The 17,228-nt window shown below is 56.3% G+C and overlaps 6 protein-coding genes across 6 annotated transcripts; 4 read left to right on the top strand and 2 right to left on the bottom strand.

Annotated features, from left to right (window-relative positions):
* Positions 1–1,632: 1,632 nt before the first annotated feature.
* Positions 1,633–6,038, top strand: H6S33_009375 (uncharacterized protein; the record flags this gene model as incomplete). Its single annotated transcript, XM_044840763.1, has 3 exons — positions 1,633–1,701; positions 1,756–1,947; positions 2,007–6,038. The coding sequence occupies 3 exons, from the start codon at positions 1,633–1,635 to the stop codon at positions 6,036–6,038; spliced, it is 4,293 nt and encodes a 1,430-aa protein (XP_044698190.1).
* Positions 6,039–7,207: 1,169 nt separating this feature from the next.
* On the top strand, positions 7,208–8,152 carry H6S33_009374 (uncharacterized protein; the record flags this gene model as incomplete). The annotated part of the gene is made up of 1 exon (XM_044840762.1): positions 7,208–8,152. One exon carries the CDS (start codon positions 7,208–7,210, stop codon positions 8,150–8,152), a length of 945 nt encoding a protein of 314 aa, XP_044698189.1.
* Positions 8,153–9,315: 1,163 nt separating this feature from the next.
* On the bottom strand, positions 9,316–9,525 carry H6S33_009373 (uncharacterized protein; the record flags this gene model as incomplete). The annotated part of the gene is made up of 1 exon (XM_044840761.1): positions 9,316–9,525. One exon carries the CDS (start codon positions 9,523–9,525, stop codon positions 9,316–9,318), a length of 210 nt encoding a protein of 69 aa, XP_044698188.1.
* A 932-nt stretch (positions 9,526–10,457) lies between these two features.
* H6S33_009372 (uncharacterized protein) lies at positions 10,458–11,489 on the top strand (the record flags this gene model as incomplete). Its single annotated transcript, XM_044840760.1, has 2 exons — positions 10,458–11,366; positions 11,442–11,489. The coding sequence occupies 2 exons, from the start codon at positions 10,458–10,460 to the stop codon at positions 11,487–11,489; spliced, it is 957 nt and encodes a 318-aa protein (XP_044698187.1).
* Positions 11,490–11,800: 311 nt separating this feature from the next.
* H6S33_009371 (uncharacterized protein) lies at positions 11,801–14,068 on the bottom strand (the record flags this gene model as incomplete). Its single annotated transcript, XM_044840759.1, has 3 exons — positions 11,801–12,824; positions 12,935–13,556; positions 13,654–14,068. The coding sequence occupies 3 exons, from the start codon at positions 14,066–14,068 to the stop codon at positions 11,801–11,803; spliced, it is 2,061 nt and encodes a 686-aa protein (XP_044698186.1).
* Positions 14,069–15,183: 1,115 nt separating this feature from the next.
* H6S33_009370 (uncharacterized protein) lies at positions 15,184–16,566 on the top strand (the record flags this gene model as incomplete). Its single annotated transcript, XM_044840758.1, has 4 exons — positions 15,184–15,772; positions 15,875–15,960; positions 16,023–16,149; positions 16,226–16,566. The coding sequence occupies 4 exons, from the start codon at positions 15,184–15,186 to the stop codon at positions 16,564–16,566; spliced, it is 1,143 nt and encodes a 380-aa protein (XP_044698185.1).
* Between the last annotated feature and the right edge of the window lie 662 nt (positions 16,567–17,228).

Genomic DNA, 17,228 nt, shown 5'->3' with positions numbered 1-17,228 from the left:
TGGTAAAAAATAACCCCCCATCGATATAGCATTCGGGGCTCAATTGCTCACAGACTACCTTTCATGAATAAGCCCACACGATGAATTCTAGAAAATAGTAGTATTTTTTTAGTAGTCTGAAAGCTGTGATAATCCCACCTTTTCCTGGAATTTAGTGGGTTGTTTTGCGTATAAATTCAGGTGCGCGGTTATTTTTGTAACAAGTGTCTAAAAACTCTGGCTACAAGTCAGTGTTGAAGCCTTGGCATTTTTGTTCACAGGTGTGGAATCAGTTCAAGCTCCTCCCCGTACCCAGCTTCCGGCCATACTCCCTTCTCTCCGGGTATGTACCAACACTACAGCGTTTTGTTCGAAACTAAGTTTAACAGGGTCTCCAAAGAGTCCGCTTCGGGGGTCTAATCTCTCCTGAAGCCTTGCTACATCGAGTAAATACCTGTAGCTGTCAAATCACTTGCTTGATTCCTTAAACCTGGGGTTAATATTCCCAAGCCTCGACCACGGCTGATTATATGAAGAAACCGTGCGTAGGAGTACGGGAGTAGTCAATTAAAGAAGGTGTATAAGTGCATTATCGTACTACCTGTTAGGCCTGTAGAGAGGTTCCTATGGTGTAATGTAAGCTCAAAGGAATTCGAAGTAAGCTCAAGGGAAGTACGGAAATCAAACAACCGGCCAAACATCTGTCCTCCACGATCTCGCCTCGGCACTCACTTCGAGATCTACCTGTGGCGTGTCTGGCAATGTTTACCACTCTTGTGCCTCACCTATCATGACGATGCTCCGCCAGCTTCCTTCTGGGGGGTGGCTCTTGGTAGGCTCTGTAGGTGACTTGATTGGACGAGGATGTCGCATGATGGCTCAATCAGGCGCAATCTGTAACGACCAAGACCCCTGGTGTGCTGAAAAGGAGCAAGGCGCTAAGGCGAAATCGTGTGGCGTCACAACCTTTTGTAGTTTTAGCCGAAGCCCGTTAGGCAGGTAGGAAGCAGGGCCGCAGGCAGGCGATGAGGGATGATGGGTGTGGATGACCATCCTCCCGTCGCTTATGGGATTCTGGAGGGTCGATAGCCTATTCCTGATTCCACGCTAATGCAAGGTACCAAAACGTTGCCCAGTAACTGGACCCTGGCGCTGGTAGACAGGGTGGTTAACGCCTCCTGAAACGATACGCACTGACTATCCCGCTGCACGATTAGAACTTTCTCTGCTTGTGAGCGAGTGAGGAGTGGAACCTGCCAAGGGAGGGGGATATGGAGAGGAAATGCTCCGTTGGCTCGGGACCTTCGGAAGATGCTAGGAATAGCCTGCGGCCTTCTACTCCTGCCCATGGAATACATGTGAATCACTATTCAGAGGATTTACTACAAAAGATGGCCGTTCCCCCCTCATGTATGCTCTTCAGTTGTTTTCAACATCACCACACACGCATTTGCTTCAGGCAGTGCCATTCGTTTTTTTTCTTCCTCTTTCTACCTTTTCTGTATTCCCTTTTTGTCCCTCTTTAGTACTGCTAGCAGTATAGTCACTCACTATCACTCACTATCACTCACTATCACTCACTTGATATATATACAATACATATTACCGCTCTTTTGGTATCCTTTCACATTTGTCTTTAAAACTTATATCAAGATGCGTACAGGAAGCGCATTTTCTCTACTTGGGCTTTCAGCCCTTGTTCTGCAAGGTGTAGCAGCAAAAGTATGGTAAACTCCTTGACGCAAGTAGTGATTATGGTCTAACAATCAATTATAGGGTTGGCGTGATCAAGAAGAGTACTCTTGCCCCTCAAACATCAAGAACGATTGTACAACACAGGAGAGCGAGGGCTTTGATTGGAGTGATTTGGACCTAGGATCATTCGATTCTTACAACGATTACAAGTTTTCGGGTTGGAGTTGTGCCAACAAGCTTGGGAAGAGAAATCTTGAGGGACGAACATTCAATGTAAGACGATCATTGCTAAGAATAATGGTAGTGATATCAGTACTAATACTCTCTATTAGAGCAAATGCATTGAGTCAGACTTGAGCAACAGCGATTTCAGCAATGAGATTAGCTGTGACAAGGCCTTCTCTATTGGCGAGCTCGACATCTCTGTTGACGTCGAGACCGATGTCGAATTCCATTACGGAATGGAGGATGGCTCTACTTGCAAGCAGACAAAGAGATGTGGAACTGAAGGTACTACTGTCACCAACGATCAATGTGGTGGAGCAAAGACTGTCAAGGTCAAGCTTCCAAAGAACAGCGAGAATACATCATGCAAGCTCGGAGTCCACAAGGTCAAGTTTGAGTGTGGAACTACTACTACTAGCGTCCCGGTCCCTACTACTACAATCCCTACTGTTATCAGCTCTACTTCTTCAGTTAAGGCTACTACCACTTCTGCCAGCAAGACATGCACTATCCCCAGCGATTGCTCAGGTGATTCTTGCACTATGCCCGCTGGCTGCACTGGAATCACTCCAACTGGCGGTGTCGGTGTCACTTCGGTCACTTCTTCTGTTGGAACTACCACTACTCCCGTCTCGGAGACTTGCACTGTTCCCAGTGACTGCTCTGGCGAGACCTGTACTATGCCCGCTGATTGTACCTCCGGCACCGTAAAGCCTACCGCCACTACCTCTTCTGTCGAGGGTACTACCACTGCTCCATCAGAGACATGCACCGTTCCTTCAGACTGCTCTGGGGAGACCTGCACCATGCCTGCCGATTGCACCGGTACCAACCCAACTGGAGGAGTCGGCATCACTTCAATCACTTCCACTGCCGAGACTGCCACCACCACTGGGCCTTCAGAGACTTGCACTATTCCTTCAGACTGCTCTGGTGACTCGTGTACCATGCCCGCTGACTGCACTGGTACCAACCCAACCGGCGGCGTTGATGTCACCTCAGTCACTTCCACTGCTGTGACTGCTACCACCACTGGACCTTCAGAGACTTGCACTATTCCTTCAGACTGCTCTGGTGACTCTTGCACCATGCCTGCCGATTGCACCGGTACCAACCCAACTGGAGGAGTCGGCATCACTTCAATCACTTCCACTGCCGAGACTGCCACCACCACTGGGCCTTCAGAGACTTGCACTATTCCTTCAGACTGCTCTGGTGACTCGTGTACCATGCCCGCTGACTGCACTGGTACCAACCCAACCGGCGGCGTTGATGTCACCTCAGTCACTTCCACTGCTGAGACTGCTACCATCACTGGACCTTCAGAGACTTGCACCATTCCCTCAGACTGCTCTGGTGATTCTTGCACCATGCCCGCAGACTGCACCTCTGGCACCGTCAAGCCGACCGACAGCACCCCTCCCGCTGGCCCCACTACCACCCCTGCCTCTGAGACCTGCACCGTCCCCAGCGATTGCGAAGGCGCATCTTGCACCATGCCCGCTGATTGCACCGGTACCGGCCATACTGGCGGTGTTGGTATTACTTCTCTCACGTCCACTGCTGGAACTGCCATCACCACGAGCCTTTCAGAGACCTGCACCGTCCCCAGCGATTGCGAAGGCGCATCTTGCACCATGCCCGCAGACTGCACCGGTACCAACCCCACTGGCGGAGTCGGCATCACTTCAATCACTTCCACTGCCGAGACTGCCACCACCACCGGACCCTCAGAGACTTGCACCGTTCCCGCGGACTGCTCTGGCGAGACATGCACCATGCCCGCAGGCTGCACTGGCATTACTCCAACTGGCGGCGTTGGCATCACTTCAATCACGTCCACCGCGCCTGGAACCGCTGTGACCACTGGCCCCTCGGAGACCTGCACTGTTCCCAGCGACTGCTCCGGCGAGACCTGCACTATGCCCGCTGATTGTACATCTGGCACCGTCAAGCCGACCGACAGCACCCCTCCTGCTGGACCCACTACTACTGCTCCTGCCTCAGAGACTTGCACCGTCCCCAGCGACTGCGAAGGCGCATCTTGCACTATGCCCGCTGATTGCACCGGTACCGGCCATACTGGCGGTGTTGGTATTACTTCTCTCACGTCCACTGCTGGAACTGCCATCACCACCAGCCCTTCAGAGACCTGCACCGTCCCAAGTGATTGCACCGGAGAGAGCTGCACTATGCCTCCTGGCTGCCCCCAGACCACCTCCGTCCCAGCCATCGGTGTCTCTACCACTGGTGAAGTCAAGCCCACTGATACCACTTCTTCCGCGGCTGGAACCACCACTGCCCCGGCCTCAGAGACCTGCACTGTCCCAAGTGACTGCACTGGTGCATCCTGCACCATGCCCGCCGACTGCACTGGCATCAACCCCACTGGCGGCGTCGATGTTACTTCGCTCACCTCCACTGCCCAAACTGCCACTACAACTGGTCCTTCCGAGACATGCACCATCCCTAGCGACTGCTCTGGTGATTCTTGCACCATGCCTCCCGGCTGCCCCGCGACTGCCACTGTCCCAGCTACCGGTGTCTCTACCAGCGGTGAGGTCAAGCCAACTGACACCACCTCGTCCGCGGCTGGAACCACCACTGCGCCTGCTTCGGAGACTTGCACCGTTCCTAGCGACTGCACTGGCGCGTCTTGCACCATGCCCGCTGGCTGCACCACCGTCCCGGCCCCTACTGGCGGCGTTGATGTGACTTCAATTACCTCTTCTGCTGGAACCCCCATCACTACCTCCCCGGCTGAGACCTGCACAATCCCCAGTGACTGCTCCGGTGACTCGTGCACCATGCCTCCTGGTTGCCCTGCGACTACTTCCGTTCCCGCCATCGGTGTTTCCACTACTGGTGAGGTCAAGCCCACTGATACTACTCCTGCCGTTGGAACCACCGCTGTCCCTGCAACCTGCACGATTGCCAGCGATTGCACTGGAGCAACATGCACCATGCCCGCCGGCTGCCCACCAACCGCCACTGCCTCAGTCCCAGCTTCCGAGACCTGCACCGTGCCCGCTGACTGCTCTGGCGACGCCTGCACCATGCCCGCTGGTTGCCCTGCCACCACCACCGGCGTCGTTGGAACTACCGGCACCGACGGTGTTACCGCAACCTCCACTGGCGCCGCCTCAACCTCCACTGGCACCACCCGCGGTCTCAACGGCAGCACAGGCATCACCTCCGCCGGCAGCTCCACCATCAAGGCCACCGAGTCGATCCCACCCTCGTCCAGCACCGCCGGCGTCCCCGCGGTCACCATGCCCGCCACCGAGTGCCCCGACCTCCTCCCCAGATGTCTCAAGACCTGGATCTTCATCACCAGCTGCACTGACACCGCCGACCCATCTTGCTACTGCCCCGAGGAGGACTTCGTCAACAAGGTCGTTGGCTGTCTTGATGCGTGGTCGTCGGACGACGGCGAGGTTACCAGCGCCGTCGAGTACTTCCTCGGTCTCTGTGCGCCGTACGTCGACGAGAACCCGGCCATTGTCACGGCTATCCCGTCGACCATCACGCTGCCGACCCCGTCGCCGGATGTCCCGAATGTCACAATCATCCAGACGATCACCACTGTTGTGCCCTGTGAGCCGACCACTGTCACTACTGGCTCTGCGTCTGGCACGGTTGTCACTGTGACTACGTCCACGGCCACCCAGACCCTCACGATCCCGCAGGTTACCTTGGTTGTCACCGCCACTGACGCAACGCTCGTCTACCCAACCTCTGACGTCGCCGCCACCTCTGCGCCGCCGGCCACAGCCACCACTATCCCCACTGGCGTCCCTGCAACCACCACGCCGGTTTCTACTACGCTGAAGGCAATTGAGACGTCTCTTCCCTCTTCTGAGGCGGGTGCTTCTCCCTCTTCGGAGTTGGGCACTTCTACAACCCTCAAGGCCATCGGAACCACTCCTGCGGTGACCAGCGCCCCCGGATTGACCACCGCTCCGGCCGCTCCTACGACGTTGGTGACCTCTGTTGGCTCGGGCGCTAATGCGACCGGCAGCGCGGTCCCGGTGACTACTAGTGGTGTTCCGCTCTTTACTGGTGCGGCATCGGGTATTGTTCCTGGTACTATTGTCGCTGTTGTTGGAGCCCTCGCTGTGGTGCTTCTGCAGTTGTAGATTTGATTAGTTGTAGATTTGATTAGTTTTTGATTTTCTTTATTTTATTGTTTTTTTGTTTTATATTATTTTATTTTTTTAGCGTCTGGTTGGGGAAATGATAATGGAGGGTTGAGTCTTTTTTTCTTTGGTTAATGGTTTTTTGGTACATGGACGATTTTATTTTTTGGGGGGAAAAATGTCTGTAGACCCTATCAATCTTGTTTTGCGCGGAGGGCCAATACGTTACCCCGTGTGCGCGATGGTTAGTTTTAATTTTTGTATGGATCTTGCAAATATTACTTGAACTTGATTCCTCAAAAAAAAACAGCCCATATCCGTTCGGGACAATTCTCTAGAATGCATTCACTGTTCAGTAATCACCACTACCACAGCCCACTAAATCGCAATCAACCACACAGAGTAGAATAAAAGGACCTTCTCACCTGCAGTTACCCAGTAAAGTTTCTCGGTAAAAACTTTCTTTCAGATAGAGTATTCCAGTGCGCCCCCGCCTGCAGATAAAGTACCCGGCTGGGCTGGGCACTCTAATAGCATGCAGGGGGTCTCTGGTCGACGGCACCGGGTGAATCTGCGTTCCACGTTTCAAGTTCCGCCGCGTTGAAACAAGGCAGCCAACCCCCGTCGACGGCCTCTTCTGAGCCCGCGTTCAGCTGGTGATGCTGCTGCTGCTGTTGGGGGCGGGGTCTGTCTGCGCAGGGGGCAGGGGAGGGAGGGGAGGACGGTTGGATTGCCACCCTTGCTTGGTGGAGTGTTCTAGAGGCGGGCTGCTATGCTGCCGTTCGTTCGTTGTAGGGATCCAACTGCTGCTGCTGCTGCGTGATATCAGGAGGCACAGTAGATCCTGCAAAGACGGATACCTAGGACAGATGGAAATGGCGGAAACGATTGGAGATGCTGATTTTTGCACATTCTCGGTGTTTCTTTGTGCATGCAGTCGGAACTTGACGGTTGAGGCGCTCTCGCCAAGAAAACGTGGACGGGGCCAGAGAGAGAGCTCTCGTGAGTGATGTGATGTCATGGCCCAACGTCGACATCAAAACTCACTCGGCTTGACCTTCACAGGATATCACTTGGTAAAACTGCTCACCGGTCCGACACATCTGCTTGATTAAACCACACTGGAATCTCACCAAAAACCTCACTAAATCCTCACCAGAACCTCCACCATGAAGCGCATGCAATCCGCCCCCTGGAAACCCCTCTTCCAAACCCACGTCTCCAAGATCACCCCGCCGACCTTCACCCTCGCAACCCTCTCTACCAGCCCGCCCACGTCCACCACAAACCCGGGCTTCCCCAACCCTCACACCGATGCCCCCTCCACCCCCTCCACCTCCTCCACGCCCACCTTCACCCCCCGCTGCCGCACCATGATCTTCCGCGGCTTCCTCGCCTCCCTCCCCCCCAACCACCACAACCCGCTCGCCAACCACAACCCGCGCGCCTACACCTCCGACGCCCTCACCTTCACCACCGACTCGCGCATGACCAAGACGGGCGAGCTCCTGCCTCCGCACGCCTCCGGCGGCAGCGCCGAGGTGCTCTCGGCCGGCGGAGGCTACGTCGAGGCCCTCTTCTGGATCGCCGGCGACACCACCACCGGCGAGAACATCCAGAACCAGTGGCGCGTGCGCGGAAAGTGCTATCTGCTCGCCGAAGGCGACGCAGATGAGGCAAAGGAGGTCACGGATGTGCTGAAGCAGAGTCTGGTGCCCACGGGCGAGGGGGATGAGGGGAGCTGGTCGTGGAGGAGGGAGGTGCAGGCGCATTTTGGGAATATGACGCCGGCGCTGAGGGGGTCGTTTGCGAATCCGCCGCCGGCGAGTGCGCTGGGGGTGCCGTTGGGGGAGTGGGGGGTTGGAAAGTCGGGGGGTGCGGGGGAGCTGGTGAAAGGAAAGAAGATAGAGAATGAGAATGTGTTGGATGAGGAGGGACATGCGGCGAGGGCGAGGGCGAATATGCGGGTGGGGGTGATTGTGCCTGAGGTGGTTGAAAGGCTGGATTTGGCGGAGGACGAGGGGAGGGCGAGGAGATGGGTATATTCGAAGGTGGGCGGCGAGGATGCGGAGGGTGTGGTTGCGGGGTGGAAGGTGGAGGAGACTTGGCCGTAGGTTCTGTGGGTCTGCAGTTAGATAGTAGTAGGACCAGTAGGTAGCTTAAAATTCAATAGCTATTATTAGCACCACCTGTTCATAAGTCCAATAGCCAGGCTTCAGAGTGAACAAACAAAATAATAAACAAAGATTTATCCTCGTTCACAAATATGGTCAATTCAATCATTGGCCCAGGCTTAATATTGTGCTTAACGAATAAATCAACCAACCAATCATTGACCCATATATTCTATTAATCTATCCCGCGTCAGGCTGCCAGGCGTTTCCAGGCTGCTGGTGATCGAGGTCTCGCTATCTGTGTTGGCCCGCTCTGAATACGCAGATGAAGGAAGTGTGAGAATGATGATTAGATTTAGTCCGTTCAGCAGCTCAACTTTATAGCTTCTCAAACTAACACATATGCTTAACAGGCTACAACCGCGTGGCCATTGCGCCGTGTCTGAACACCTATTCTACTAACGTTGCTAGTTTAGATATCGGCAGGTCGGGGGTTAAGGGCCAATGGGGCTGACCTCAAATGAGGATTTAAACAACCCGTTTTCTACCAGCGCATGTAGGATTAGGCCCCAAATGAGATTTAATACGTCGGCACATAGGGCTTTAATGTGGTTATATATATCATTAGCATGCGGTCCACACAGTGTTACTGTGCTAGTTTTACGTAGAAACGAAAAAGTCAATGATGGCTTTCGGTATATTTGATTTGCGGTTCTCTATAATGCGGAATGGCATTTCAGTCCCACGGCTCGAAATTGCAGAAGGGTATTGTGGAGCAGGCGGACGACAGCATATTGACTGACATGACACCTTGATATGACATTTCGAAGCTATTCTCGTAGCCCCGCTGCTCACAGATATAAGCTGCCCGATACTCAATTGACTCAACGCCGAGAACGATAATTCCGTAGGTTCATCGCGATCGATCCGTAAGGCACCACGGCCCTGTATATATCTTATGTATAATCCAAACACCCCCAACGCACCCAGCTCATAACGCCAGGCCCTAGGGTAAAATATTCTACATCGAAAACCAAACTCAAATCCCAACCCCCCCAAACCACTGACAATGGCTTCACACGTCCAACACCCCCAACCCACGTCCGACGTCTGACATCCAACCCCGATGCCCCCCATCCAAACCCACCCCCCCGCCTCGCGCACTACGGTATCAGCAGCGTCTGTCCCCTATCAATGATCCTTACATCGTCCTTGATCCTCGCCGTCCCGTGCTCTACACGGTTGACGTGGTTCTGGGCCCTGGTGGGACCGTGGAGGAGGTGGTCGACGGAGACGAGGGTGAAGGAGAGGATGAAGGTGGTGGCGAAGACGGCGGCCGTGGAGAAGGAGCGGGGGTGCATTATCGCTGGCATGGTGGGTGTGTTTGGTGAGTGGACCTGGAGTTTTAAAGATTGAGAGTGAGTGGTTTTGCTTGAAACAATAGTTGTAAATGTGGGATGGCGATACCTTGGTGTGTATGTCTGTCTAGGAGGTGCAAATGATGATAGCTAACTGGTATGTTTGTGACTACAGTGTATGTAGAAAGCTCTATGAACGAGTATGCAGCCAAAATGTATTGGTGACAGTTCTCACAAGCTTCATCTACAGCTTAGAAAAGCACTGTGGGGCCCTAGAAATTTTCCACCCTAACCGCTAAAGCCGTAGTAAGAGTGACGTCGTGCAGCTCATTCACAGTCCATCACTCGGCCAACCGTGACCCCTGCTGCTCCACCACGATCACTCCACTTATCCACTTATCCACTGATCCACTGATCCACTGATCCACTGATCCACTGATCCACTGATCCACTGATCCACTGATCCACTCAGCCCTGGCCCGCATGCAGGTACAGAACACAGGCGGGTGTGCGACACACGACACACGACATCCGATCTGCCGGTTGCGTGTGCGGGGCCTGCGGCTCAGATAAGCTTTGCGGCTCTCTCTGTCTGTCTGTCGCTCGCTCGCTGGCTCCGCGGGCCGTGTTGGGGCCAGCACGCACAAAGCTAGCTGGAGGCTAATAGCGTCGAGGCACTGGCTGTTTTCTTATTCGTGTCTGTCTGTCTCCTCTTCGTCTTCTTCTTCTTCTTCTTCTTCTTCTTCTTCTTTCTCGTCATCTTCATCTCCATCATCTCTCCATCTCCATCTCCATCTCTTCCATCTCTCGTTCATCTCCTTTGTCACCCTGCACCCCTTGCTTCCATCTATCCATCAGGATAGATAGATAGATAGCCAGAGCTCATCAAGCTCCCTCTCTACAAGTACAGTACACACAGCAGCTAAGTCCCCAACCGCCCCTCCACAATGTGGCACATCCGCCCCGGCGAGTCCCCGCTCGTCACCGGCACCCACACCCGCCGCCGCTCCTCCAACACCCTCCCCCAGCACCCCCTCGCCCCCGCCCCCGCCCCCAAAGCCTCCCAAGCGCACACCCGGCGCCAATCCATCTCCAGCACCACCACCACCACCACCACCAACAACAACCCCGCCCCGCACCGCCTCGACCCCAGCACCGTCTACCTCACCCCCCGCATCCTCCCCCGCCGCATCCTCTCGCTCAACGAGCCGGGCAGACCGCAGGGCGGCCGCCCGCTACCTACCACAAACTCAAACCCCAACTTTAGGAGTGCGGCGGAGAAGAACATCCCGCAGGGACCGCACAGGTACGGCGGTGTCAATCTGCCCTCTGTGCCGGAGTTCGCACATGGGGGTGTGAACGGGGCTGGGGCTGGGGGCAAGACAGTGTCGAACTCGTACTCGCTGCCCGCGAACCTGACAGCAAGCTACCACAACAGCGCCACCAAGCGCCCCAGCTCCCGCCCACACTACCCACACGGTGGCGGCGGCCACGCGCACCACCGCAGCAGCGGCTACCACCCCAGCGTGCGCGTCTCTGCGCCACAGAACCTCGGCGGCGACCGTAGCAGTCCGCTCGACGACCGCGAGACGCAGTCGTCCAGAATAGTGCGTAGGAGCTTCAGCAGTACCAGTTATAGATTCCTGACGGCAGAGCGTCCCGCTGACTATGACCCCGTCGGGGCGCGAAAGGTGTACAACTACATGCCGAGCGGGTACTGGGCCGGCCGCATCAGCTCCATCATGGACCGGCTGGCGGCGGAGTATCCGGATGTGGCGCTGGCGGAGAGGGTCAAGATGGCGTTTGGGGATTTGGGGGTCATGGCGTGTGGGCCCGGCGCGGAGCAGTCGTTGATGGTGTGTAGTTTTTTTTCTTTTTGGGTTCCCTCTTGGTGATTTTGCGTTGGTGTGCTGACTGTGGGGGTGGATTAGGAGTTTAAGAGGGCGTTTGAGAGGAAGATGAAGGATGGCAAGATCTGAGGAGCTGTCTGTCTGGGACGCCGGCTGCCCTAATGATTAAAACGATGATACCCACAGAAAGAAAGAATGAAAGCAACGGGAAAACAGGATGAGAAGAAACATATTTTTTTTTTTACCTCTCACTCATCTGTATAATAAGCTCGAACAGGTTGCTGGCATGTAAATAGCTACATGAACAAACAAAAATACTAATACACCCCTCTAACGCCGTCCCATGTCCTATAACCTAGAAACAAGAAATATAAACACAATATAAACACATAAAACCCATAAAACACACATAAAAAAAAGTACCAACTACATACTACTCTTTATATCTTCCTATCCACCCACTCCCTCATAAACACCTCATCATCAATCCCACCCCCCCTCTGCCTCTCGGGCGCCTCACACCCCTCCCTCACCTGCGCCGGCACCTCCCACCCCTCCGCCTCCTCGCCCGCCACATAAAACTGCATCACCATCCCCGCCTCCGCATGCCACACAATATGGCAATGCAACGCCCACACCCCCACATTATCCATCAGCACCCTAACCAACACCCACCCATACGCCTCCACACTCACCGTATCCCTCCTCAGCGGGTTGCGCGTCTCCAGCCCCACGCCCCGCCCATAGCCCGCCAGGTCATAATACCCGCGCCCCTGGCCCAGCACCCAGAAGCGGTGGCCGTGCAGATGGAGCGGGTGGTTGCCGTCGTCAAAGTTGTCGATCAGCAGGTCCACCACCGTCCCGGCCGCTACACGCACAACCATCTGGCGCCCCGCGTCAAACGCCGTCATCACGCCGGCCGCCGTGACGGCGTGCGCGCCGAACGAGGAGGCGTTGTGCGACCGCAGGCCGTCGACGATGGAGACGAGCGTGGGGGTCTGCGCGGGCCGCCAGGAAGAGCCGTTGAACGAGCCGCGCGCGAGCGCGTATGCGCCGATCTCGAAGTTGCTCCTCAGGCGGATTAGGGTAGCCGCGGGGGGCGGCTGGACGGCGGGGGACGGGGCGAGGAGGGTCGTGTTGAGGTCTTTGCACTCGAGGTCTGGGGACGCGGAGCGGGCGGTGGTGGTGGGGAGGAGGTGCGGGGCGTGGGGGGACAGGGGCGGCGGCGAGGGGGTGTAGTGGAGGATTGCGCGGACTTCGGTGTTGAGGGCTGGTGGGATGGCGGCGAAGCAGTGGGGGAGCATGCGTGCGCGGAGCCAGAAGGAGGGCGGGGAGGAGGAGGAGGAGGAGGGGGGGGGGGAGACGGCGCGGAGGAGGACGGTGTAGCGTTGGGCGATGTTGATGCGGAGGCGGTGGAGCGGGGTTGGGGTGAGGGGGGTGCCGTCGGCTTCGATTAGCGTCATTCTGCGGGGTGGTGTTAGTGGTCATTGGCCCCTGGAGTTGTAGTAGTAGTGATCATTGACACTGGCGCTCAACCAGCCAGCCAAATAAGTAGTCAAAAGGGGCGCACATACTCGTGATTATCAATCTCGACATCAAACTCCGCAAACGCGCCCACATTCACAAACCTGAGCCTATGCACGCCGCCCATCTCCACCCCCACATACTGCATCCCGCCGCCCCAGCTCTCATTACACACCCTCCCCTCCGCCACCACGCCACAATCCACCCTGCCCCGCCCATTAATCAGCGCCCCATCCGGGACCGGCTCCGCATTCTCGTTGTCGGGCGCCAAATAGCCCTTCAGCAGCGCGGCCGACACATCATGATAATAGTCCTGCACCATGAGCACGCGGTCACTACTCACCCTCTGTTCGTCCGGCGCGTGGATGATCAAGGGCCCAAACACGCCGTCGATGCGCGTGGTCGAGAAGTGCGCGTGGTACCAGTATGTGCCCGAGGTATGGGCGACGGTGAAGACGTAGGTGAAGGATTCGCCGGGGGCGATGGGGCAGGAGGTGATGCCGACGGTGCCGTCCATCCAGGGCGTGCCGTGCTGGTGCTGGCCGTGCCAGTGCAGCGAGGTGCTGTTGGGCGAGTGGTTGTGGAGGGTGATGTGGAGGGTGTCGTTGGTGTTTGCGCGGATGAGGGGGGCGGGGAATTGGTTGTTGAGGAGGAGGAGGGTGCGGAGGACCCCTTGGGGGGTGTTAGTCTCTGATATGTGAGGGACGAGTGATGGGGTGTGATGAGTGGGGTGAGTGTGAATGCGATGCGGTGGTGCGGGGACACTTACCATCAGGACTCCCGACCGCCTCCGTCAGCGTCAAGTTATAGTACCTCGTCGTCGGCGGCGCATTCACGTCCCACTCGGGGTCGAGGACATAGTCGTCCGGGTCTCTGCCCATCACGCTCACCGGCGAAGCCGTCGGCGGTGCAGCTACATGCGAAGAAACCTCGTCTCCATCGGTACCCAGCGGCGTTGGTATCACTGGCCGAGGCGGTGCCTCGCGGAACGCGGGGACCAGCGGCGAGAAGCTCGAGTAGAGGAAGAGGAAGAGCAGCAGCGGCAGCAGACTGAGTGCGCCGAGGGTGTAGAGCGTTTTTCGGGCGGTTAGGCGGCGCGGGGTGGTGGTTGTGGTGGTTGCGGTGGTGGGCGCGCGGTTGGCTTCGAGGAGGGGCTCGACGTCGGCGGTGGTGGTGGGCGGCATCGTGGGTTTGTGAGTGGTGGTTACTCTACATTCACGGGTAGTAGCTGCAGAAGAGGAGGCTCAACGGAAGTACTCTAGAGACTAGAGAGATTGGGGGGGGGAATGAGTGAGTGAGTGGGGGGGGAATGAGTGAGTGAGTGAGTGAGTGAGTGGGGGGAAAGGCAGAGAAGGGCAGACAAAAAAGTGTACTCGAGATGTCGACTCGCGCCGGGCAGAGAGCCGTGGTGGGGAACTCACAGGGAAACGATATCCAACTCGCTGGGCGGCTGGTAAGCATCGGAGGTGCAGCTTTGCCGTAATTAGCAAGTCTGCGCGGGCTGTGCTGCCGGGGGAATTCTAGGCACACACGCTAAGTAAGCGAGCACCACACAAGCTTTGCCGAGCCCCCACACACACACGTTGAGCGGTGCAGCAGCAGCCCACTCGAGCCCGGCAGGCCGTCCACGCCCCCCCCCTGGCTGGGCATCTGGGATACTCAAGAGTGGGGTCCTCTAGAGTAGGTACTTTTAAGCATGTATGTAGGTGGTGGTGGTGGTGGTGGTGGTGAATTGCTCTCCTCTCCGCCGCTTCCCCTCCGGCCCGTGAGAGTTGCTGCTGTGAGGATTTGTCGAGTGGAATACTAGTAGATACATGTGCCTAGGGCGACACGCAGGATCTGGGATGCTGTCGTCGCCACCACCAGCGCCAGAGAGCTGTGCCGTCGTCATCTGTCTCATGCATGGGCCGATCCTGCAAAAACCTGGCTATCGTGCTCTAGGAATAGACGGATGATAGAAGGGTGTGTAGGCAGGTACTCTAGAGGTTCACTGTTTACCTGGAAGGTACACTCCGTAGAATAGAGTAGGTGGGTGGTGTACTATATTGCGCCTCTGGTCTTGACCGGTGCTCGCCCGTCGCCGGACATGCCTACATGGAATGCAGAGCTAGAGCGATATATCTACCACCCACCCACCCACCCCAAATCCCACGTCCCCTCCGTCGTCCGTTCCATAAACCCTCCGCCAACATCTCCACCAGCCAGTAGCTACAGCCAGTAAGTAGCACTGCAAACACCCCATCCATCCATCCACCCAAACCCCCCCCCCCCCCCCCACCACCCACCACCCACCACCACAATGCACTCCCCCCACCCCCTCTCCCTCCTCTCCCTCCTCTCCCTCACCGCCCTCGCCCTCACCACCGACACCCGCTCGCCCACCTCCTCGGTCCCCGGCAAGGCCTTCTCGCGCTTCGTCACCATCTGGCTCGAAAACACCGACTACGCCAAAGCCGAGGGCGACCCCTCCCTCTCCTGGCTCGCCTCGCGCGGCATCAAGCTCTCCAACTACTTCGCCGTCACGCACCCCTCGGAGCCCAACTACGTCGCCGCCGTCGGCGGCGACTACTTCGGCATCAACAACGACGACGCCAACACGCTTCCGGCGAACGTGTCGTGCATCGCCGACCTGCTCGACGACAAGGGCATCTCGTGGGGCAGCTACCAGGAGGACATGCCGTACTCGGGCTTCACGGGCGCCGAGTACCGCAACCCGCAGACGAAGGCGAACATGTATGTGCGCAAGCACAATCCGCTGGTGATGTTTGAGAGCGTGGCGGGCGATCCGGAGAGGCTGGCGCTGATCAAGAATTTGACGTGGTTTGGGAAGGATTTGGAGGCGGAGACGCTGCCGCAGTGGTTGTTTATTACGCCGAATATGACGTCTGGTGAGTGTGTTTTGCGGTCCATTGGTCTTTTATGTTTTTTTGGTTGTTGCACTTTTGCTTTTCTTTGTTGGGGACTACTAATTGGGGGGGGGTAATGATTAGATGGACATGATTCTTCGGTTACGGTTGCTGGGTCGTGGACCCGTGCCTTTCTGGAACCGCTACTGGACAATGAGTACTTCATGAAGGTAAAACTACTACTACAACACTCCAACGTATTTCCAGCTAACACTAATAATGATAATTCCAGGATACGCTCATTCTCGTCACCTTCGACGAGAACCACAGCTACACCACTCAAAACCGCGTACTCGGCATCCTCCTCGGAGGCGCCGTGCCCGCAAACCTAGTCGGCACCACCGACTCAAACTACTACGGTACCCCCTCCATCCCCCATCCTCCACCCTCTCACCTTCCCATTCTAGAACCCCCACTAACTGACCGCAAAACCAGACCACTACAGCGAGATCGCAACCGTCGAGGCAAACTGGGGCCTCAGCACGCTCGGCCGCTTCGACGTCGGCGCCAACGTCTTCGCCTTTGTCGCAAACGCCACCTCCGACACCATCCGCGCGCCGGCGAACCTGGACGGCATCTACCTGAACGAGTCCTACCCGGGCATCTTCAACGACAAGAAGTGGGGCCCGCAGCCGGCGCCGAACACGGAGCTGGCGCAGAACGGGAGGACGGTGCTGCAGGCCATCAAGGACGAGTGGGCGGATGACCAGGACCAGACGTACTATACGGGCTCGGTCGAGGTGCCGAGTAGTGCGAACCCGCCAACGTATGGATAAGTTCCTTTTTTCATTTTTTTTTTTCTTTTAATCTTGAGAGGGGGGAGGGGGGTTGCCCGGGGTAGTCTCCCAAGTAGTATGAATGGGACAGGGGTGGAAGACAGAAAGAAAGAAAAAAAGAATATGTAGCCCATACACAGTATCGTGGAGCAGATTGGTTGACATATCTCAAAATCTTAAAGATTGGCTAGTTCAAACGTGACCTCCTCGAACTCCTCCAGCTCAACATCAACAAACGCACCCACCTCTTCCACCACTGGCACAACCGGAGCAAACTCAGCAGGGAAAATGGCAGTCAGTGGAGTGCTGTGTGGGCTTGTGGGGACGGTGTGGATGGTCGCCGTGCAGGCAGGGTTGTAACGGTCATACCGTTCCGTGATTGATCGTGAATGGGGGAACTGTCCTCCGAGAAGAAATTCTTCTTCGGCGGTCGTACCACTGCACTGTATTGCAGCGGCGGCGGCGCGCTATTTACCCGGAGGTTTTTATTGGCCGGGGGGGGGGGTGTATTAATAAGATTTGGCGGGAAGTGTAAGCTATATATATTGTAAATATATATATACAAGGCGTTTCCGTGATACCCGGTGGGCATGTAGGGATGAGTAACGGTTATGGAATGATATTGTGTATGCGGGCGGGCGCTTGGAGTTGGTTTTGCTGCT

The sequence above is a fragment of the Morchella sextelata genome (assembly GCF_020137385.1).
Source record: "Morchella sextelata strain SCLS chromosome Unknown scls_3, whole genome shotgun sequence".
Classification (NCBI taxonomy): Eukaryota; Fungi; Ascomycota; class Pezizomycetes; order Pezizales; family Morchellaceae; genus Morchella; species Morchella sextelata.
Note: the sequence above shows the minus strand (reverse complement) of the source record. Positions and strands in the feature narration are given on the sequence as shown.